General features: G+C 35.7%; 2 protein-coding genes and 1 pseudogene across 2 annotated transcripts; all 3 read right to left on the reverse strand.

Annotated features, from left to right (window-relative positions):
• Positions 1 to 7,405: 7,405 nt before the first annotated feature.
• LOC133289060 (photosystem II CP47 reaction center protein) lies at positions 7,406 to 9,220 on the reverse strand. Its single transcript, XM_061486926.1, has one exon. It carries the CDS (start codon positions 9,172 to 9,174, stop codon positions 7,648 to 7,650), a length of 1,527 nt encoding a protein of 508 aa, XP_061342910.1. The 5' UTR covers positions 9,175 to 9,220; the 3' UTR covers positions 7,406 to 7,647.
• A 23-nt stretch (positions 9,221 to 9,243) lies between these two features.
• On the reverse strand, positions 9,244 to 11,424 carry LOC133289050 (DNA-directed RNA polymerase subunit alpha-like; annotated as a pseudogene).
• Positions 11,425 to 11,506: 82 nt separating this feature from the next.
• LOC133289051 (paired amphipathic helix protein Sin3-like 2) lies at positions 11,507 to 17,297 on the reverse strand. Its single transcript, XM_061486913.1, has 4 exons — positions 17,124 to 17,297; positions 16,885 to 17,048; positions 16,167 to 16,758; positions 11,507 to 12,508 (listed from the first exon to the last, which is right to left on the reverse strand). The coding sequence occupies exons 1-4, from the start codon at positions 17,295 to 17,297 to the stop codon at positions 11,507 to 11,509; spliced, it is 1,932 nt and encodes a 643-aa protein (XP_061342897.1).
• Positions 17,298 to 23,393: the final 6,096 nt, after the last annotated feature.

A 23,393-nucleotide genomic window follows, 5' to 3' on the forward strand; every position in this document is an offset into this window, starting at 1 on the left:
TCTGGAATGCCCATGTCTTCTGGGACGGCTGAAATATCAGTGTTGGACTTAACTAATGATGCTAATCAGTGGCTCGACCCCGGCAACCTCCAAACTTCTGCTGGAATCGAAACCGTTGGTGCCACACGAGCTGTCGTGACCATGGACCGGGGTTCTTCATCCCCCAATCCCCTTCCTTCTGGACTTAGGAGAGGGGCTCTGTGGGAGACCGGGGTGGCTACCGAACTTCGTGGTGTAACCCGCCCTCCCCTAGAATTTTATGAAACTGGAATTTTTGTCAAAGGCCCAGGAGGAGGAGCTTCAAAAGGCTGAACTGTACGCCTATAAATTGGCCTCTTTTGTAAAGCCATACTCATTGTTGCTGGAGAAGTACTCAGACGTATGTGCTGAGAAAGATACCCTGCACGCTGATAAGGATACCCTTCAGGCCGATCGTGATAAGGTGGCTGAAGAGAATAAAAATTTGTCCATTGCGGCAACGGGCTTGAAAACATCCTTGGAACAGGCCCAGGCCGATTTGAAACTTGTGTCGGATTCGTTTGGCCTGGATGCAAACAAGGATGCTATTATAAATTTTTTTAAAGACAAATTGGCTGCTCTTACCGAATCAGAAGCGAAGAATAAGGCCCTGGATTTGCAAGTCTGCAAGTTGCAAGCCGACGTTCGAGCTCTACAATCCGATTATGATAATAGCCAAGCCGTACTTGAAAAGGCTGTCGGGTCTGCTTTTGATAATGTTGTTAATCAAATCAAGTTCTTTAATCCCGACGTGACCCTGGATGTTGACCAATTGGACTGTTTTGGTTATGTTCTTGATGGCGTTTTCTTCTCATCCACCAAAGAAAATGACGTAGCAGCCGGGGAAGGTACGCCTGTGAACCGAGCAATGGGGGCCGCGGGGCAACAATTCGAAGATGAGATGAGAGACATGTTCAAGAATGATGCTCAGTAACTTGAAGAGCTGGGATGCCGGTCTATTCTGTAATCATTTTTGCTTTTTGTTAATATTTTGCTGACTCTATGCCACATGCTGGCTGTTTTGCCCAGTTTGAAATGATTTGACAATATTTGCCAATTTCGTGTGCATGATTTTAGTTTATGTTCATGAAACGTTTTAAAAGTTTTTTAGGGTGTCCCCCTACTTTAACGTTTGTCCCCATTCGAGGAAGACAGGTTCAACTGCCTCGTCCCGACTTGCGAGGCTAGAACGCTCTATCCTGCCCTTTGGGCAAGACGGGTTCAAATACCCCAGATTTATTTACAAGGCTAGAACGCTCTATCCTGCCCTTTGGGCAAGATGGGTTCAAATACCCCAGGTTTATTTACGAGGCTAGAACGCTCTATCCTGCCCTTTGGGCAAGACAGGTTCAAAACTTCAAATACTCCGAGTTTATTTACGAGGCTTGAACGCTCTATCCTGCCCTTTGGGCAGGACGGGTTCAAATACCCCGGGTTTATTTACGAGGTTAGAACGCTATATCCTGCCCTTTGGACAGGAAGGGTTCAAATATCCCGGATTCCCTTACGAGGCTAGAACGCTCTATCCTTGCCTTTTGGGCAGGACGGGTTCAAATACCCCGGATTCCCTTACGAGGCTAGAACGCTCATCCCTGCCTTTTGGGCAGGACGGGTTCAACTTTATATGCCTCTTTTTCTTCTCTGAAAAATACCCTTCGTGCAACACGGTCAAATTTCCCGCAAACTGGCGCCGGTGTGGCGCTAGTCTGCACCACGCCACTGTCTAAAATGAAAAGTCGGAACAAATTGTACGTGAACTGGCGCCAGTTGGCGCCATCCTTCAACTTTATGGGCGCCACTTGGCGCCAACTTTCTTGTATTTTGGGCGCACAATGGCACCATTCTTCTTGTGTTTTGGGCGCCTAGTGGCGCCACTTTTGGTACTAGGAGGTGCCATGTTGGCGCTAGGTAGCGCCATGTGGTAGTCTCCGGTGCAAAATTCGTAAACTGGCGCGAGTCCGCGCCAGTGTGGTGCCAGTCCGCACCATTCTTCTGGAATTTGTAGTGTGTTGCACCCGTGTGAAGTTGCGTTAACAGACTTGTATAATTTTGCAATTTTTACTCCTTTTATCTGTATAAACACAACCAATAGGTGAGAAATATTATTGAAAAGAAAGAATCAATATAATTAGCAAATATATATTTAAATTGCTCTAGTATGACTCAATTCTTATCAATTTTAACACAGAAAACCACACTTGCCAGAGGCACATCAAACCATTTCCAGATTTAAACGTTGCTGTCCCCAGCAATGTACAAGACTCAATCCAAGAAACAATCAATTATTCCAACACAACATCACACAGACAATCAATAGATCACTATGCTAAGCATGAATGAATCAATGCAAAGAACTCCTAACAATGTCTTCTATTCTCATGAAAATATCAGAATCTAGCTTGAACACCCCTCACCAAGATAAACATATAACGCTCAGCACTCAAGTGTTTAGGGGAGTAACAATCACTCAATCCATCACATTAATAACATTACCATAAGCTTGATCATATTCTCAAAAATTCTTAAAAATGAAGAATCAAACACATGCATCAATTGATCAAAAGGACTTCACAGGTTGTAACTTGGCCGAGTTAATGGGTAGGAATATATGGACAGTAGCTCAAACAACAATGAAATTGAAAAACTGGTATTATTTCACTTTAACACATTCAACTCAATGGTTTTGCTCCACTCAGATTCCCACAGAATTTCAGGAATTAATTCCTATCAACCACATTTTCTTTACATTCACCCTTTTTCTTTTTCTTGCTTTCTTTTTCTTTTTCTCTTTCTCCCTTTGTTTTAAGGGCACAGATGAAATTTTACCTCCCCTAATTACTTGACCTCTGTGGAGCTTACCTCAATTTCTTTGTTTTATTTTTCAACACATCAGTAATTCAATCTCAATTAAGGTAAGTCACATGGATATAGACTAAGCCATCAATCAGGAATTATGAACAAAAAGGCTCAGGCTCAAAGGGGCTAGCAATGGAAAAATTCATATATGTGGGTTATTTTGGCCAATAGCTAACAAGAACAAAATGCCTTTATCATATCAACCAATGTATGCATAACAGAGAAATAGAGCAAGTTCTAGAATGCTATCACAGTGAGGTCTCTCAGAATAAAATAAGTGTTTAAGCACAAAACCTCACCGGCTATGATGTCAAGCTAGACTTCCAAAAGAAACATCAGGCATTATTTATCATTCAAGCACGAAATTCAGACAAACGAGCAATCATGAAATCTACTCATGCCCATACAATATCATGCCAGAAGTTCATACAAAACATGTTTTCTAGGATGAATCAGTCAAGCACATTAACTAGAAGGAGCACATTTAAACCTGAGAATTGCTTGAAAAAAAGATCATTTTTTTCACAAAAAACTACAAAAAAAAAATTAAAAAAATTAAGAGTTAGAATATCTCCCCTGATAGAAGAATTGCAGCAGTTCTAAGATGCAAGCCTACCATTCCCAGATTTAGAGAATTGTTGTCCTCAGCAATAATTAAACCACAAGAAGGAAGAAAAAACCTGCACAATGGAACAAACGGTGGCATATAGGATAAACTATAATGCGCACATTAAAACATCAGAAAGAGATATACCAACACAAAACAACTAATAATACGAAACAGAAAAATAAACTAATATACAAAATCTCCGTCAGCAAGGAGATATAATCAACCCTCCATGTCATCCCCCTCAGCAGCGTGGGATGACTCAGCAACTGGAAGATCTGGTGGTACTGGATGCTTTGGTGTATGAGACCACCATTCCCAGATTTGTTCCAAACCATGAAGCCATGTTAAGAACTCTTTGAAGCTTTGGTTTTCTGAGAGATAGTGTCTCGGTGTCTCTTGTCAAACTTCAGCTCCCGGTGTCTCTTTCAACTCGTATCAAAGAGTTTCACCACTTCCTTTCTCAGTACCTTCTTTTGTATAGGATGACGCCTCCCTTGGGGTTTTCTCCCATGTTTGTCATCATCTTCATTGAGAATTTTTTGGGTACGGGAAGAGGGATCTTTATCTTTCAAATCTGAAGTAGACCACCCTACGGCAGTCTCATGTTCCTTCAGTACTTCAATCACTGCCTCCTTATTACCCAAGAAGGTATGTTTCAAAGTTTCAGGAAGCTCTTTCAACTTTATTTTTGGGGCACCATCTTCTTTGTCATCATTTGTTTTCTCAAGAACTTCAAACACTACATTTTTTTTCTCTTAGCAGGAACAATCTTACGCTCCTCAAGTTCTTTATCAAGCTCTTGACTAGAAGATTTTTCTTCCTTCCCCACTTGCTCGAGTCTAAAACAATCGCCTTTGCCATAAGATTGTTTCATAGAGTCAAAGACATTGATGGTAATGGACTCATCATTCATCCTTAACTCTAGCTTCCCATTCTCAACGTCAATCATGGCACGAGATGTAGCTAAGAACGGTCTACCCAGCAAAAGAGGCATCTCAGCTCCCCCTTCCATGTCCAACACCACAAAATCAGCAGGAAAGATGAACTTGTCCACCTTCACAAGAACATCTTCCACTATTCCACTAGGCTTCCTTATAGACTTATCAGCAAGTTGAAGAGATGCCAAAGTAGGCTTCAACTCGGTGATCCCCAAGGATTTACAAATAGAAAGGGGCATCAAATTAATGCTAGCACCAAGATCACATAATGCCCTGCCAATTTTGGTGTTGCCAATTTCAATTTGAATATTGAAGCTCCCTGGATCATTAAGCTTGGGTGGAAAATTCTTCTGTATTATGGCACTACACTCCTCAGTGAGTGTTACTGTTTGGCACTCTTGCAGCTTATGCTTTCTTGATAACAAGTCCTTCATGAACTTAGCATAATTGGGCATGCAAGCCAGAACTTCAGCAAAGGGAATGTTGACATGCAATTTCTTGAATATATCAAGAAATCTGTCATAATGTTGCTTCTGAGCATCCTTCTCGAATCTTTCAGGATAGGGTGCCATGGCTCTCACATATTCAGGACTTAGCTCAAACTTCTTCTTTTCAACTGGTTTCTCCACTTCAGCAGGTTTTTCGATTTCTTTTTCTTTTTCGGGCTCACCTGCAGTATCTAGCTTCTTCTCAGCTTCCACATTTATGCTCGGATTTTCTGGAGTTGCCACCACTTTACCACTTCTAGTTGTGACAAACATGCAATCCTCCTTGGGATTTATAACTGTGTTACAAGGGAAAGTGCCTGGAGTTCTATCAGCAACTTGCTTAGCCAGTTGGCCAATTTGATTCTCCAAGTTTTTTATAGAAGCACTCATGTTTTTAGTATTGGCCCTAGTCTCCTCTACGAAAGCATTTGTGTTCTTGGTATTGGCTCTAGTCTCCTCTATGAAAGTATTAGAGTGTTGAGCCATTTGTCCCACTAGCTTCTCCAAATCAGAAGGTTCCTTGGCTTGAAATGGTGGAGGCTGCAAGTAGTTGTTTGAATTGTAATCCAGACATGTGCCTTGGATCTTCCGTTGATAATTATTACCTCCAGGAGCAAAATTCTGACCTCTTTGAACCTTTTGCTGTTGAGGTCTTTGATCATACCAGATGCCATTCACTTGTACTTGTTGAGGTGAATCAGAAGGCATCAAAGGACATTCACTAGACTCATGATTGTCCTGGCAATATTCACACACCACAGCAGCAGTTTTTGTCTGAACACCAGCAAGCTGCATCTTGTCAAGCCTTGAGGTCAGGTTTGCTACCTGCTGAGATAGCAAACTGTTTTCAGCCAACACCGCATCATTACCTTCCAATTGAAGGATACCTCTCTTAGGCTTGGATGACAGCACTTCATTTTCATTGGCAGCCATCCTCTTAATCAACTCAAGAGTCTCATTTGCTCTCAGAGTTTTAATAGTGCCATCCGCTGCACCATTCAACACCATCCGAGTCTCAGGCCTGCAACCATTGAAAAAGATTCTCACCTGATTGCCAGCAGTCAAGTTATACTGAGGACACCTCCTCAGTAAATCCTTGAATATGTTCCATGCTCCACACATAGTTTCACCCTGTAACTGAGTGAAATTGGTGATGTCATTCACAATCTGGTTGTACCTCTCCATCGAGAAGAACTCAACAAAGAACTTCTGAGACATGTCATCCCATGTAGCAATGCTACGGGCTGCCTCTCCAACCAACTAAGACCTTTTCCCTGAAGAGCAAAAGGGAACAACCTTAACCGAATTGCATCATTAGACACTTGAGGATGTTTAGTGGAGTCACAGATCCTCAAGAATCTGTCAATAAATCTGTGAGGGTCTTCACTCTCCCCTCCTCCAAACTGGTCTCTCTCCACTAAATTGATATGAGAGGACTTAAGCTCCCAATTGTTGGCAACGTTTGGCTGAACAATACTCGCGTTCGGCCTGTTGAAGGATGGAACCATAATAGTATCCATGAGTGGATTATCTTCTTCATTGTTCCCTGCCATCTTGTGTGCTTCTTCAGACAGATTTTTCTAACTCGTTAAAAGCAAGCTTCTTCCGACAAATTTTCTGTTCCTCTTTTTTGTTTTTGTAATCTCCAAATCAAGTGGAAATTCTGGCTCTTTACCTCGCATACAACTCAGAAAAGAGATCAGTAGCACTGTTCAAGAATCAAAAATAAAATAATAAAAAAAATCCAATCTTAAAAATCAAAATTAATTGATATAAGAAACGCCAATCCCCGGCAACGTCGCCAAAAACTTGATGCTTCCCGGCAAGTATACCGATCGCACAAGTAATATAATAGTAAGTAAAGTATCGTCTCCACAGGGATTGGGTCGAATATCAATTAATTGTTCCTTTTAAGAATGGATGAGTTCAAAGGTTGTGACAAATATTGTCAAATTTTGTGAAATTGAGAACCGAAAATAAAGACTTGTTTTTGTAATTTTTCTGTAATGAAGAATAAAAATAAGAACAAGAAAATGAGTTTTGATTTATAAAAATGAGAAAAGCATTGTAGCTAGAGCGCACTCACCTTATGATCCCCACTTATTACTTTGGATTTTTGAGAGAATAATAAAAAGCATTGCAGCTAAGGTACACACACCATATGATCCCCACTTTAAACTTTGGATTGATTGACAACGTTCATTCAATTTAATAACTCAGACAAATTATCATCTAAAATAATTAGTTAAATCTCAATCTCTTGGCAATCTAACCCTTTAAGTCAATCGGATTCCTAATCCCTTAGCAACCCCGCAAGAAATTAAGCATTAATCACGATAAATCAAACGACTGCAACTCACACAAGTCTATCCCTAGAGCATGCATAAATTGTTATCTTACCCCATTTCAGAATTAAAAACTCCAATATTCCTATCGCGAGCCCTAATTCCCAAATTATTATCTCCTATTAGGTTGATCAAGTCTAACAGAAAAAAGATAGCGAAAAAAATGATTCCTAAAGTAGAGATTAATAGGAATGTATAAACCAATGCTTCCATAGATTTGATCGTGGTTTACAATTATAGCTTTCATGCCTGTTTATTTAGGACCATATCCCGGATAAAGAAAAAGAGCAGGAGTAAAAAAAGTGATGATTCAAATCCAGATTTACCCGGTTCCCTACGTAAAATTAAAATAACAATAAAAAAAAGTTGAAAAGGCACAAAAGAATGTTCTATCAGACTGCTTGTCTTCTTGTCGTTGGGTCTCCAAGTTTTTGGAATGCTCCAAATTCTACTTGAGCATCCAAATCGGGGTCGATACCAGCAAAAACATCTCTGAACAAGGTTCTAGCACCATGCCAAATGTGCCCGAAAAAGAAGAGCAGAGCAAACGAAGCATGTCCAAAAGTAAACCAACCCCTTGGACTGCTACGAAAAACACCATCCGATTTCAAAGTAGCACGATCTAATTCAAAAATTTCACCTAATTGAGCGCGTCTAGCATATTTTTTCACAGTAGTTGGATCACTATAACCGACTCCATTGAGTTCGCCACCATAAAACTCAATGGTTACACCTACTTGTTCAACACTATACTTAGATTCTGCCCTTCGAAAAGGAACATCGGCTCGAACAATTCCGTCTCCGTCTACCAAAACAACCGGAAATGTTTCAAAAAAGGTAGGCATACGACGTACAAAAAGTTCACGCCCCTCTTTATCTCGAAAAATAGGATGTCCTAACCAACCCACGGCTATTCCATCTCCATTGTCCATTGAGCCCGCTCTAAACAACCCCCCCTTTGCCGGATTATTGCCGATGTAATCATAAAAAGCTAATTTTTCAGGAATTTTAGACCAAGCTTCTGATAAACTTTGATTTTCGGCTAGCCCAGCACCAACTCTTCGATATATTTCTTGCTGGAAATATCCCTGATCCCATTGATAACGAGTGGGACCAAATAATTCAATTGGGGTGGTTGCTGAACCATACCACATAGTTCCGGCAACAACAAAAGCTGCAAAAAAGACAGCAGCGATACTGCTCGAAAGGACGGTTTCAATATTTCCCATACGCAATCCTTTGTACAGACGTTGGGGCGGGCGCACACTAAGATGGAAAAGGCCCGCTAATATACCTAATGTCCCTGCTGCAATATGATGAGAGGCTATTCCCCCCGGAACAAAGGGATCAAAACCCTCCACACCCCATGCGGGATTTACGGATTGTACCCTTCCGGTTAGTCCATAAGGGTCGGACACCCATATTCCAGGACCATACAATCCTGTTACATGAAATGCGCCGAAACCAAAACAAGCCACCCCCGCAAGAAATAAATGAATTCCAAAGATTTTGGGTAAATCCAAAGAAGGTTTTCCAGTACGTTCATCACAAAATATTTCTAGATCCCAATAGACCCAATGCCAGATAGCTGCCAAAAAGCACAAACCTGAAAAGACAATATGTGCTCCGGCCACACCTTCGTAACTCCAAATACCCGGATTGGTTATAGCCCCCCCTGTGATGTTCCAACCGCCCCATGAATTAGTTATTCCTAAACGAGTCATAAAGGGTATAACGAACATACCCTGTCGCCACATTGGATCAAGAACAGGGTCAGAGGGATCAAAAACTGCTAATTCATATAGAGCCATCGAACCGGCCCAACCAGCAACCAGAGCTGTATGCATTATATGAACAGAAAGTAAACGGCCGGGATCATTTAATACAACGGTATGAACACGATACCAAGGCAAACCCATGAAAATACCTCTTATATCAACAAAAAATAGACACTATGTAACTTTATTGCACTGGAAATATACAAAATGTTATTCTATTTCGAAAATATCGAATATCATTTTTACATCTTCTGCACAAAGATCTTCCATTTTCAAAAGGTCTTCTTGGTTGTTATTCAAGAGTTCTAATAATGTATTTATATTATACCTTTTGAGACAATTATAGATCCTGTGGGGCAACTCTAATTGGTCAATAAAAATGGATTTCAATGTTATTTCTTTTTTTTTTCCTTAGGTTAGACCTAGCCAATCTATCATGAAAAGTAAAAAGGGGTAAGGTCAATTTGTGTTGATTGTTTTCTAATTTTAAATTTTCCTCTTCCGCATGTAAAAAAGGAATAAATCAATCAATCAAATTCCGGGAGGCTTCATAAAGTGCTTCCTTCGGAGTTAAACTTCCATTTGTCCATATTTCGAGAAAGAGTATCTATTGTTTTTCATTCCCATTCACATAAGAATGAATACTATGATTTGCATTTCGAACAGATATGAATACATCATCTATAGTATAACTTTCGTCTTGAAAGTTTTTGAGTGTTTTTATATGATATCTGCGATTCCTATTTAATCCAATATACAAATGGATTGGTCCTGTTACGTTAGCTATATGTTGTGTATTATCAACGAGTTCTACATAAGGTGGTAAAATGATGTCTTGAGCAGTTACATATCCAGGACCCTTAAAACAAATAGACGCCTCCTGAGTTCCATAGAGATGACTTTTTAATACAATTTATTTCAAATTCATTAAAATATCATGTACTGATTCTTGAATCTAAATTCATATCCATAGGTTTAGCCATATTTTTTATTATTTCATATTGAAATTTATACTATTTTTTTCTTTAATCTAAATTTATTTTTTTTGTGCATCTGGTTTTAAAAATAAAAATTCCTCTTTTGTGGAAATATTGTCCTTGTCTTTGTTTATGTCTCGGATTTGAACAAATTACTATAACGTGTCCCCGCCTGCGGATCAATAGACATTTTTCACAAATTTTACGAGCAAAGGCCCTTATTTTCATATTTATCATTCCTTTACTTAAAAAAATATAAAATCATTAATATAAATCACCCAATGGCTTAATGTTTTGAGTTAAAATGATTTTTTACCATTAATGTTGCATTATGTAGGTTAGGTTGTGTGTTAACAGTATTGAGCTTGGAAAATTTCACACGGCAAAATAATGTATCGATTATGTATAAATTATAATCTGTATATATTTGTTAGTTATGGTTATGATGACTGAAGTTACTGTTTAGACCTTATAATTACTTCTTCATTTATCATGATATTTTTTAATTAATTATAATTTTTTCAAAAATATGCTTAGTGATATATTTTTATTTATTTTAAATAATTCATATTTCTATTGTCGATTCATACTCTCAATCAAAAACATATAATTGAAAATATTATATTCAACTGTCAAATTATTATTATTATTATTATTATTATTACTCTGAGGTAAAAAGTTTTGGGCGACCTTTGGAGGACAGTAGCCTCATTAAACTATGATGAATACGTAAGTATTTTATTTGAAAATGGTAATTAGTTAAATGAATATAATGTTGATCATCTCAAAATAATTTACTTCTTAAGAATATTATTGTAACAGAGGGCATATCAAACAAATGGCATAACGGATGCGGGAACAAAATTTTGACGTGCATAATTACACCAGATGTTTTATGTACTCTAAAATGAACGGCAAATTGAGACTACTAACTTCGTTAGAATGGAGAAAAAAAGGTTATTGCGAATTGAGAAGCAGAGAAAGTTATATTTATTATTATTTTAAATTTATCATTTTTATTATTTGATTGGTTATCGTTGTATTAATTTGAAATCAACAATAGAAAAAAATAGAAGAAAAAAACTGTTGTTGATTTCGAATTGATCCTTGGATAAATAATTAGATAATAAGAATGGTACATCTAAAATATAATAAATATAACCGCCCCGACTGAGAGAGGCTTGATAGTCCATTATTATTCCTTATAAAGCAAAGGTTTTTTTTTTTCAGAAACTCTTAGTATTTAAAAAATCATTGAATTTCAATTATTTCGAGTTGAGTCGAATGAACTTAGTATTATCACTGGCTGCTTGTGGAAGCTTCCAAAAAATAATCCATTTTCTTTATCACTGGCTGCTACACTAGTCCGGTGAACATTCTTTACCTCAGTTACTCTACCATCAGCCTCATTCATACTCTCATATCACATGAATACCGAACTAATTTGTTTCCAGCTGCAATAGTAGACTGAAGAATATCATCCTCTTTCTGTTGCTTCACTTTAAGTGAATTTTAGAATAAATTTCAGCCCAAACTTTATTGAAATCTGAACGACACCGACTCCACTCCTCCTGTTTCTGCTTCAGTCGAGTCAATATTACAGGGAGCGCACGAGTTGGGTTTTTACGCAATATGTCTATAACGTCAAGACCATGGTTACCATATAGACGTTCAATGCACCTTAAATTTTGAACAGTAAAGTAATCTTCAATACGGTTCAGAGTCTCCATATTGATCTTATTTTCATTCATGTTATTATATAATTCCTCTGCACGTTTAGCTGCAGAACTCACAGACTCTAATAACATGTCCAGCTCAAATCTGTCATCTTCACATCTGAACAAGCTCTCTTCGTACTGATTCCTGCACATATGTTCGAAAGAGTAATCCTCACTTCCTGAACTCACAGATACCCAGTGATCATTCAATACTTGAGCACCAAGCTCAGATCTCTGACTAGCTGTAGGAATTGGATAATCAGCAGGTAGAAGCCGGTAGCTGGGAGTGCAACGTTTACAGTCACTGAGGTCAAGTTCTTGAATGGATTTTCCCATGTACTTCTTCTCCCTGTATCTTTCCTTCTCTTTAGCTCCATCCATCTCACGCTTCTGCTCTTTGTCTTTGTCTTTGTCTTTGTCTTTGTCCTCCAACTTTGATGATCTTAGTGACTTTTTACTCATGACACCAGCAAGGAACCTATCAATATTTTCACAACGCTCCAGGAAATCATTGAATTCCTTCATAAGATCAGGATGTTTTCCAAGTAAATCGGTTACCAAATTTTGCAATTCATTCCTATTTATTATTCCACCGGTGAAAAAAATATGAAGGCACTTCAAGAAAGCTTGGTAGTCATCAGCACTGTTCAACTTCTCCTTAACTTTCTCAGAGAAACTGATTGCTTGACTATACATGTTCTTTAAGGTATCCTTGTCTTCCTTAGAAGAAAAGTCTGAAGCCAACCCAAAACCTTCAGCCTTCTTGACAGATTTATTTTTCTTTAGAAAGCGCTGCAAGTTCAAATCCCTGCTGTTATTATTTTATATTGACAAAAATCTCACATGAGTCTTTACAATATTATTATTTTTTTATTCTATAAATAATGTTCTCCCATCTAAATGTGACAACGCCTAACTCACCAGGTGTTGTAAGCGAGTTAGGTAACGTGACATTTTGATCAAAAATTTACAAAATGTGACATTCAGATAATTTTTTACAAAAAATGTGGCACTTTAATCGTTGTCCATCAAAGAATCCTATAACAATTTCCATCTTAACAACAAATCAAGAATTACAAGCCGTCTGTACTAAATAGGGAATGAAAGAAAGGGGCAAAAAAGTAGAATACATTCTTATATATTAAATTAAAGTTTATTCTCTTAAATGTAATGCCTATAATAGAGTAAACGCATATGATTTACTCTGCATCAGTATCCTTTCTATATATACTGCAAAATACAACTCTGTGTTTTGTGATATAGTTTCTGAACTGTTAAGAGTTTGTTTCGTGCCAGCTCAGTTTCTGTTACAAGTTAGATTTGCTGAGCTGGGGGGACACTGTAATCAGTTTAATCTTAAGTCAATAACACAGTTCTCACTCCGAAACTTTCTCTGATCTCTTCTTTCTTTCTCCTCCTCCTCCTCCTCTCTCTCTCTCTCTCTCTCATACTTACATTTACTCAACAAACATAAACACATACTAGAACAGACGAAACGTAAAAGAAAAAAAAAACAGAACAAACTTAAAAAATAAAAATAAAAAATAAAAAAAGAACCTATTCAGTCACAAAATTATATTCTGTTATGTAAATAAGTTTACATTCACTCCAATTCCTTCTTATACTCAAACTAACTAGGTTGATTGAGAAAACTGCATTACACTCAACTAACAGAAAACAACCTTTTTCGTCCTAATCAGCAATAACTTTGGGGTAATTGATGAATCATGTAGCTTGTGAAACTCATGCATTAGAGAGGGAGCAAAAGATTGAAAGTTTTGCTACTGAGTCACCTATTAGAGCACAATCAAGTATATTTGAAGTGCCAGCATTATTCACAATGGATATGAATGCAGCTATAAAACAAACTTGAGAGAATTTCAAAGCTTGGATACAAACATGACAGGCTTGGAGAATTCTATAGGTTTGGAAGTTGAAGATTTAAAACTGTAGTTGAGTCACTTCCAGAGAGGATTACTATTTAAGAAGCTCATACTTTACCAAATGATGGCAACAATGTTGAATCCATCTCAGAACCTCGGATAATACAAAAGGAACAGGACATTTTTTTTAGAATTTCTTAACCATCATCTATCCAACTTGGGTTGTTCACGTTTCATGTTTCTATTTATTGAAGACACCGAATGAAAACATAATGGGTTAGTACGATTATTTGAGTGATCCTGTTGCATATATCTTGACCATAAAATCTCACAAGTTTTTGGTGATGCAGCATGTCTACCTCAATCTCAATATCCAGCCTGCTCATATGAATGCACACAAGAAGATGAATATTCAACAAGTGATGATAATGCTGAAGTTCAAAATGCTTTTGATGAATTCATTGCTCAGAATAATCTTTGTGAGCCTCAAGCTTTCTCCTGTGGTGGCAGCAATGCAGAAGCAGCTATAGAAGAAGCAGATAATACACGAGGTACAAAGAAGTGTAAGAATTAAAAGAACTTAACACACTCCCTTTGCAATTGTGTTGTTCGATGTTTCCTAGTAACTAGTTCATCAAATGAAATTAGCATATGTAGATGTAATACGTTTGCATACATTACATGAGATATCATTTTTAATATATTTAAAATATCAACAATTTTAAGAAGTTTTTTCTCCCCAGCCAATAAGCCTCCATTTCATGAACCAGGCTGCTCTTGTCAATGCATACAAGAAGATCAATCTTCAACAAATGATGATGATACTGAAGTTCCCAATGCCTTTAATGTGTTCGTTGCTCAGAACAACATATGAAAGTTTTACATATCATACATTATTTTTTTTCTTTTCATTTTGTTTTATTTCATGAAACTCCAACTTCTGTTCATTACCTTAATAGGAAATTGATGCTCTTTGAGGATGGAAGTGTTGCAAGTGAGGCAGAATGTGGTGATCCAGTTTTAACAATTAAACAGCTAAAATCATCTTAAAAATCTGAAAGACTCTTTAAGTGTTTTATATCAGGAACTAGAAGAAGAGAGAAGTTCCTCTGCAATAGCTGCTAACCAGACAATGACAATGATTACCAGGCGGCAGGAAGAAAAAGCAGCAATGCAAATGGAAGCATTGCAGTGCCAAAGAATGCTGGAAGAGCAATCAGAGTATGATCCAGAAGCTTTGCAGATTTTGAATGATTTAATGATGAAAAGAGAGAAAGAGAAGAAGCAAGAACTTGAAAAGGAATTGGAAGAGCACAGGAAAAAGATACTCGACTATGAAGGAAAAGAGAAATTGAGGGTGTTGAGAAGAAAAGATGGAATTGTAAGAAGTAGAGACTCATCTTCATCTTGCAGCAACATGGATGAGCTAACCATTGATCTTAATTAACTATGAAGCAAAGGATGAAGACAATGGCATCTTCAACCATGAGGAAAGCAGCCACAACAATACAACTGCTGATACAGTTTCAAATTTGGAGGAGATGGCAATAGACTGTGCAAAGTTTATAAGTGTTGTTGATAATTCATCGGCAGAATTTGAGGAAGAGAAGGTGTCCATTCTAGATGTGTTCAAAGCATTGAGGGAAAAACTTATCACAGTGGGTGATATAATGAGCAATTCCTTGATGAATTTAACTTGATTGAGCTTTCATCAAGACCAGGTGACAAAGACTTGATATGCAAAACTCATTTCCTACACTTGAAATGGATAGCATGAAGGTGTCCTTTGAAGAGGAGGTTGATCATGTTTATGAGAGGTTACAAGCTCTTAAAACATATAGGGAGTTTCTAAAGCACTGTAAGGGATCCACACAGAATGGAGACAAAGGAATGGATTTTCTTCAAGAAATCTTGCAACATCTTTGTGATTATAAGCAATGGAAATCCGCCTAAAGAACTTGGGAAACAATCCATTGGGGTGAAGATTCATTCACCAACCGAAAACCGTGTAGGGTATCCAATTTATATCAAAGTTCATTTTAATCTTAAGTCAATAACACAGTTCTCACTCAGAAACTTTCACTGATCTATTCTCTCTTCCTCCTCCTCCTCCTCCTCCTCCTCCTCCTCCTCCTCTCTCTCTCTCTCTCTCTCATACTTACATTTACTCAACAAACATAAACACATACTAGAACAGACGAAACGTACAATAAACAAAAAAAAATAGAACAAACTTAAAAAATAAAAATAAAAAATAAAAAAGGAACCTACTCAGTCACAAAATTATATTCTGTTATGTAAATAAGTTTACATTCACTCCAATTCCTTCTTATACTCAAACTCACTAGGTTGATTGAGAAAACTGCATTACACTCAACTAACATAAAACAACATTTTCGTCCTAAATGATCAGCAATAACTTTGGGGTAATAAGTTATGAGTCAGATTAGTTCTAGCAATCCCAACCCCATGAGCATGTAACCAACCTAGGAAAATGAAAATGTAGAGAGAAAGAATCATCCAATAAAACCGTTAAAAAGGGGAGAAATGGATACCTCAAGAAATTGTTGAGCATTTGTATGATCAGGTTCTCTCTCATCCTGATCACGATTAATCCTCTTATCCTTACTCTCACGTTTCCTCCGCTTCTTGTGCATGTTCATCATTCTTTTCTCATCATCCATCTCAGGGTTTTCAACACTCAGATCACGCTCACGATCATGAGAAGGAAGCCTCTTTCGTCGATATCCTTGTGTCTTGTCTACTTGCATTTGCCGCATCATGGGTGCCATAGAACTCCGCTCACTAAAGCGCTGCAATGAATTTCGAGCATCCGGAGCATGCTGTGTAGAAGGTGCTGCGGAACTATCTGGTAAGAATCTAGTGAACTCCTCAAGCAAATCTCGATGATCCTTAAACAGGGTAGCAACCTCACTATAAGCTTCACCCATGTCCTTATGCTCTCTGCGGTACATAATCATCATGTCCAAGAACGATATGTAAACATGCTCATCACTTTGGAATCGTTTCTTTATCTTGTTCAAAAAACTCATAGCTTCTTCAAATTCAACTGTTTTCTTTGGAGGAGCCTCATCCTCGTCAAGGGTTATCTCATATCCCTTTGGCAGGAAAGTGTTGTGCCCAAGTTTCTGGGAAGTGATTGCTCCCCCACCAACACTACCTCCACCTCATCCTCCTCCTCCAGGGACTTGGGTTTGGCCATAGAAATCACCATGTGAGGAACTATCTGGTAAGAATCTAGTGAACTCCTCAAGCAAATCTCGATGATCCTTAAACAGGGTAGTAACCTCACTATAAACTTCACCCATGTCCTTATGCTTTTTGCGGTACATATTTATAATGTCCAAGAACGATTTGTAAACATGCTCATCACTTTGGAATCGTTTCTTTATCTTGTTCACAAAACTAATAGCTTCTTCAAATTCAACCGTTTTCTTTGGAGGAGCCTCATCCTCGTCAAGGGTTATCTCATATCCCTTTGGCAGGAAAGTGTTGTGCCCAAGTTTCTGGGAAGTGATTGCTCCCCCACCAACACTACCTCCCCCTCCTCCTCCTCCTCCAGGGACTTGGGTTTGGCCATAGGAATCACCACGTGAGGAACTATAGGGGCGTTTGAATTGAGAACCAGAACCAGCATAAATATCATCATCGCTTACTCTCTTCATCTTTTATCGGTTCTTCAGATTTTCCTAGGAAAATTCGCTGGAAAACAAGTCGAGTAGATCGACAAGAGAAAAAAAAAGAGTGAAGGGTTTGATCGGACAGAACAAGAAATAAGGTAAACAAGAAAAATAAGAAATAGGGTTTCTTCTTTCTCTGTGTCTCTCTTACTTTGGTGTGATGGTTTAAGGTTTAGGGTTTATAAAAGAGAAAAACAAAAATAAGGAATTAAGACAAAAAGAGTGAAAAACAAGATATGATATGATATGATATTCTCATATCTTATATTATGTTTGATGTGCATTAGATAAGCTATCTGACAGGACAATAGTATCTTATCCGGTGTTTGATGTGAATCAGATTGTGCCCGAATATGCTTTAAATAGACAAAAATATTCTCAATAATAGATTTTCATATAATTCTTTTTTATTTTATGTTTAAGCTTTTCATTTATTTATATTAATTCCTATTTTAAACTATTTAAAAAAAAAGTAAATTCATTTTTTTAAATAAAATATATTAAAAATACATAATTACGAATATTTTTACACATTAACTATGAAATAAATATATTAAATTGTATCTAATTACAAATTTTTTTAAGTTTATCTCAAAATGTATTAAATTGTATCTAATAAATATATTAAATTGATAGGATTAGGCAAAAAAAATTAAGTTAATGCTATTTAATAAATTAATTATGCATTTATTGTAGTAGAAATAAAGGAAATAATTAAATAAATATTCTAAATCTCTATGGAAGAAGGATCAATCAACAAATTAATGACTCTACTAATTTAATTTAATATATTAGTTATAATTTTATTTAAAAGTAATCTATTAAATTAATATATTTAAAATCAAATTAAATCTAATCATGCCAATTATTAAAAAAACTTTAAAATATATTTTGTTTTTAAAATAAAATAAAATAAAAACATAAATGAAATGATAGTTACAATTCATAAAATTTATATTTAATATATTTTAATTTTATTTGTCCTGATGATATAAGCATAGGTTATGTCAAAATTTTTATATAAATACATAAAATACAAAATTTAAAAGTACACAATACGATAAAGTTTTGTTTCAAAATTTAAAAGTACATAATACAAAATTTAAAAGCACAAATTCTTTTAGTTTTAAAATAATCATTGTTTAAAGTTTTGTACAAAAATTAAATAATTTATTAAATACTTTTTGATTTAATGAAAATATAAGTTTATTTGATTATATTACACCTTCACTCTATTAAATCATTCTTACTCCAATAAGTAGAAATAAAAAAATAAAGTAGAGTTAAGACAAATAATATATTTTTATTTTTTAAAGTGTAAAATAATTTAGAATAAATTATAACTTTTTAAATACAATTAGATACATAAAATGTGCCTATCACATTAGAAAGCAAGTTAAATTCAACACCTATACACATTTATTACACAATATAACGCCCAATAATTGGGCGTCACTCAAGAGGCAATCATGCTTAATTTAGGCGTCACTCATCGGGTATTGACATGTGTCATATTTTTTCCAAAAAAATAATAATTTAGTCATAAAACTTCTGAAGGCCATAACTTTTGACTCGGGTATCTAAATCAGGTAATTCTTTTTTTGATTCCACATAACTTTTCGAGATCTACGCAATGAGATCTCATTTGACATATTTTATTTCTCACAAACACAATTTAAATTTGCAAGAATGATATTAGAAGAGTCGTTAAACCCGGAAGCCTCTGAGTTCTGGATTTGTGATTTAATATAAATAAATAAATAAAATTTTGATTTGTGATTTAAATTTTTTTTTATTATAAAAAAATTTGGTTTGCGATTGAAATTAATGATTAATGTTATGAGCTTCTGGGTTATTATTTATGGTCTGAAATTAATTATGGCTTATGAAAGTTTTTCAAGAATAAAATTACCTAAATTAGGCGTGATTGCCTCTTGATTGAATCCCAATTTAGACGTCATTGGTGACGTGTCAGGTGTTGACACGTGTTGACGTGTCACATTTTTAAAATCAGAAGCTTCTGTATTCTGGGTTTGTGATTTAATATAAAAAATAAATCAAGATTTGATGTGTGATTTAAATTAAAAAAATAACAATTATTATTAATAAGGAAAAAAAAATAAAGACGCCCAATTTATTAACAAGATTTGATGTGTGATTTAAGTTAATACTTTTTAATAAATTAATTACGTATTTATTATAGTTTTCAAAATAATTACATATTTATTGCACAATAAAATGCCCAATTTGGGCGTCACTAAAGACGCCTAATTTGGGCGTCACTCAAGAGACAATCATGCTTAATTTAGGCGTCACTCATTAGGTGTTGACACGTGTCATATTTTTTTCAAAAAAACAATAATTTAATCATAAAACTTCTGAATGCCATAACTTTTGACTCGGGTATCCAAATCAGGTAATTCCTTTTTTGATTTCACATAAATTTTTGAGATCTTTGCAATGAGATCTCATTTGACATATTTTACTTCTCACAAACAGAATTTTAATTTTGCAAGAATGATATTATAAGAGTCGTTAAACACGGAAGCATCTGAGTTCTGGATTTGTGATTTAATATAAATAAATAAATTAAATTTTGATTTGTGATTTAAATTTTTTTTAATAACTTTTTTTATTATAACAAAAATTTGGTTTGTGATTTAATTTAAAAATTAAAATTAAAATTATTATTAATAAAGAAAACAAAATAAAAATTTGATTTGTGATTTAAACTAAAAAATCATTTTGAAAAGTCTGTAGAAATAAAGGTAATAATTAAATAAATATTCTAAATCTCTAAGGAATAAGAATATTATTTTTGAAATTAATGATTAAAAAGCTTCTAGGTTATTATTTATGGTCTGAAATTAATTATGGCTTATGAATTTTTTTCAAAAATAAAATTACCTAAATTAAGCGTGATTGCCTCTTGATTAAACCCCAATTTAGACGTCATTGGTGACGTGTCAGGTGTTGACACGTGTTGACACGTGTCACATTTTTAAACTAAGAAGCCTCTGTGTTCTGGGTTTGTGATTTAATATAAAAAATAAATCAAGATTTGATGTGTGATTTAAATTAAAAAATAACAATTATTATTAATAAGCAAAACAAAATAAAGATTTGATTTGTGATTAAAACTCAAAAATCAATTTGAAAAATCTGTATTAATAAAGGAAATAATTAAATAAATATTCTAAATCTCTAAGGAAGAAGGATTACCTGATTTAAATTTAAATTATGTTTGTGAGAAATAAAATATATCAAATAAGACGTCATTGCGTAGATCTCGAAAACTTATGTGGAATCAAAAAAAGAATTACCTGATTTGGATACCCAAATCAAAAATTATGGCCTTCAGAAGTTTTATGATTAAATTATTATTTTTTTGGAAAACTTGTCGTCTACTTTGAGGAAATGTTCTTGGAAAAAAAATATGACACGTGTCAACACCTGATGAGTGACGCCTAAATTAGACGTGAATGCCTCTTGAGTGACGCCCAATTTAGGCGTCTTTAGTGACGCCCAAATTGGGCGTCATAATTTGCAATAAATGTGTAATTATTTCTAAAACTGTATTAAATGCGTAATTAATTTATTAAAAAGTTAAATTTATTTTTTTGCCGACAGATTAATTTAATTTCATTAGTTGCGTTAGTTTTTCTGACTGGAGTGGTTGTGTCATCAACGTCTCTGACGGGACTGGGTGCCGTCAACTTCTCTTATGGAACTGCTTGACAATACATGACGAGACTGGTTTCGTCATTCCTTTTGACGTGTTTGACTACCTTAGTCCGGTAAAACTTATCAAATGTGCTTTTAATTGAAAAAAATTCTTACAACGATGCTTTAGCCTGCTAAATATGCTTCATAAACTGCAGTGCAAGGTTTCCTCATATGTACATAGATGCATATTTGCTATTGAAGCCTTCTTGGGGTGATGGGGATTACACAAGCAAAGGGACTCTAATTTTAGAAATAATAGATGATGAAATTGAAGAAGCTGATAAAGAAAAGTTTGAGAGCAACAATGGGGAAGATCATGAACAAGATGACGAAGGGATAGCAGATAAGCATCATATAGTTTGTGATGTTGAAAGCTTTTATCCTCAGAGAGGTGGAAAAGTTCTTTCTCAAACTTGCACTCTGATGAAAAGGATAAAGAGAGGGATGAGAAGGAAGATAGAAAACTTGAATTTGCATTTTGAGAATCATGTAGCTTGTGAAACTCATGCATTAGAGAGGGAGCAAAAGATTGAAAGTTTTGCTACTGAGTCACCTATTAGAGCATAATCAAGTATATTTGAAGTGCCAGCATTATTCACAATGGATATGAATGCAGCTATAAAACAAACTTGAGAGAATTTCAAAGCTTGGATACAAATATGACAGGCTTGGAGAATTCTATAGGTTTGGAAGTTGAAGATTTAAAACTGTAGTTGAGTCACTTCCAGAGAGGATTACTATTTAAGAAGCTCATACTTTACCAAATGATGGCAACAATGTTGAATCTTCCTTAGAACCTCGGAAAATACAAAAGGAACAGGACATATTTTTTTAGAATTTCTTAACCATCATCTATTTAACTTGGGTTGTTCACGTTTCATGTTTCTATTTATTGAAGTCACCGAATGAAAACATAATGGGTTAGTACGATTATTTGAGTGATCCTGTTGCATATATCTTGACCATAAAATCTCACAAGTTTTTGGTCATGCAGCATGTCTACCTCAATCTCAAGATCCAGCCTGCTCATATGAATGCACACAAGAAGATGAATATTCAACAAGTGATGATAATGTTGAAGTTCAAAATGCTTTTGATGAATTCATTGCTTAGAATAATCTTTGTGAGCCTCAAGCTTTATCCAATGGTGGCAACAATGCAGAAGCAGCTGTAGAAGAAGCAGATAATACACAAGGTACAAAGAAGTGTAACAATGACAATGATTACCAGGCGGCAGGAAGAAAAAGCAGCAATGCAAATGGAAGCATTGCAGTGCCAAAGAATGCTGGAAGAGCAATCAGAGTATGATCCAGAAGCTTTGCAGATTTTGAATGATTTAATGATGAAAAGAGAGAAAGAGAAGAAGCAAGAACTTGAAAAGGAATTGGAAGAGCACAGGAAAAAGATACTCGACTATGAAGGAAAAGAGAAATTGAGGGTGTTGAGAAGAAAAGATGGAATTGTAAGAAGTAGAGACTCATCTTCATCTTGCAACAACATGGATGAGCTAACCATTGATCTTAATTAACTATGAAGCAAAGGATGAAGACAATGGCATCTTCAACCATGAGGAAAGTAGCCACAACAATTTAAGTGCTGATACAGTTTCAAATTTGGAGGAGATGGCAATAGACTGTGCAAAGTTTATAAGTGTTGTTGATTATTCATTGGCAGAATTTGAGGAAGAGAAGGTGTCCATTCTAGATGAGTTCAAAGCATTGAGGGAAAAACTTATCACAGTGGGTGATATAATGAGCAATTCCTTGATGAATTTAACTTGATTGAGCTTTCATCAAGACCAGGTGACAAAGACTTGATATGCAAAACTCATTTCCTACACTTGAAATGGATAGCATGAAGGTGTCCTTTGAAGAGGAGGTTGGTCATGTTTATGAGAAGTTACAAGCTCTTAAAACAGATAGGGAGTTTCTAAAGCACTGTAAGGGATCCACACAGAATGGAGACAAAGGAATGGATCTTCTTCAAGAAATCTTGCAACATCTTTGTGATCATAAGCAGTGGAACTCCGCCTAAAGAACTTGGGTAACAATCCATTGGGGTGAAGATTCATTCACCAACCGAAAACCGTGTAGGGTATGCAAATTATATCGAAGTTCATTTTATGTCGTTTCTTATCATCAATAGTTTTTCATACTTAAAAGGATGCAGATTGCATAGTTGAAGTGTTCATATTTAAGGTGTCAAAATTGACACATTAGCATCAATAGTTCATTCTATGTAGTGTAACTGTACAAAAATTATGGTGCTAGACCCTGTGTTTAGCAGGATCTCCTCCTTGTCAACTTCTCCTACAAAGGTGGAAAATAATAGGAGTATAGTAGGTCTAGTGACTTT

The sequence above is a fragment of the Gastrolobium bilobum genome, unplaced genomic scaffold, assembly GCF_033153095.1.
Source record: "Gastrolobium bilobum isolate Gb01-03AN ecotype WA unplaced genomic scaffold, APGP_CSIRO_Gbil_v1 utg7396, whole genome shotgun sequence".
Taxonomy (NCBI): Eukaryota; Viridiplantae; Streptophyta; class Magnoliopsida; order Fabales; family Fabaceae; genus Gastrolobium; species Gastrolobium bilobum.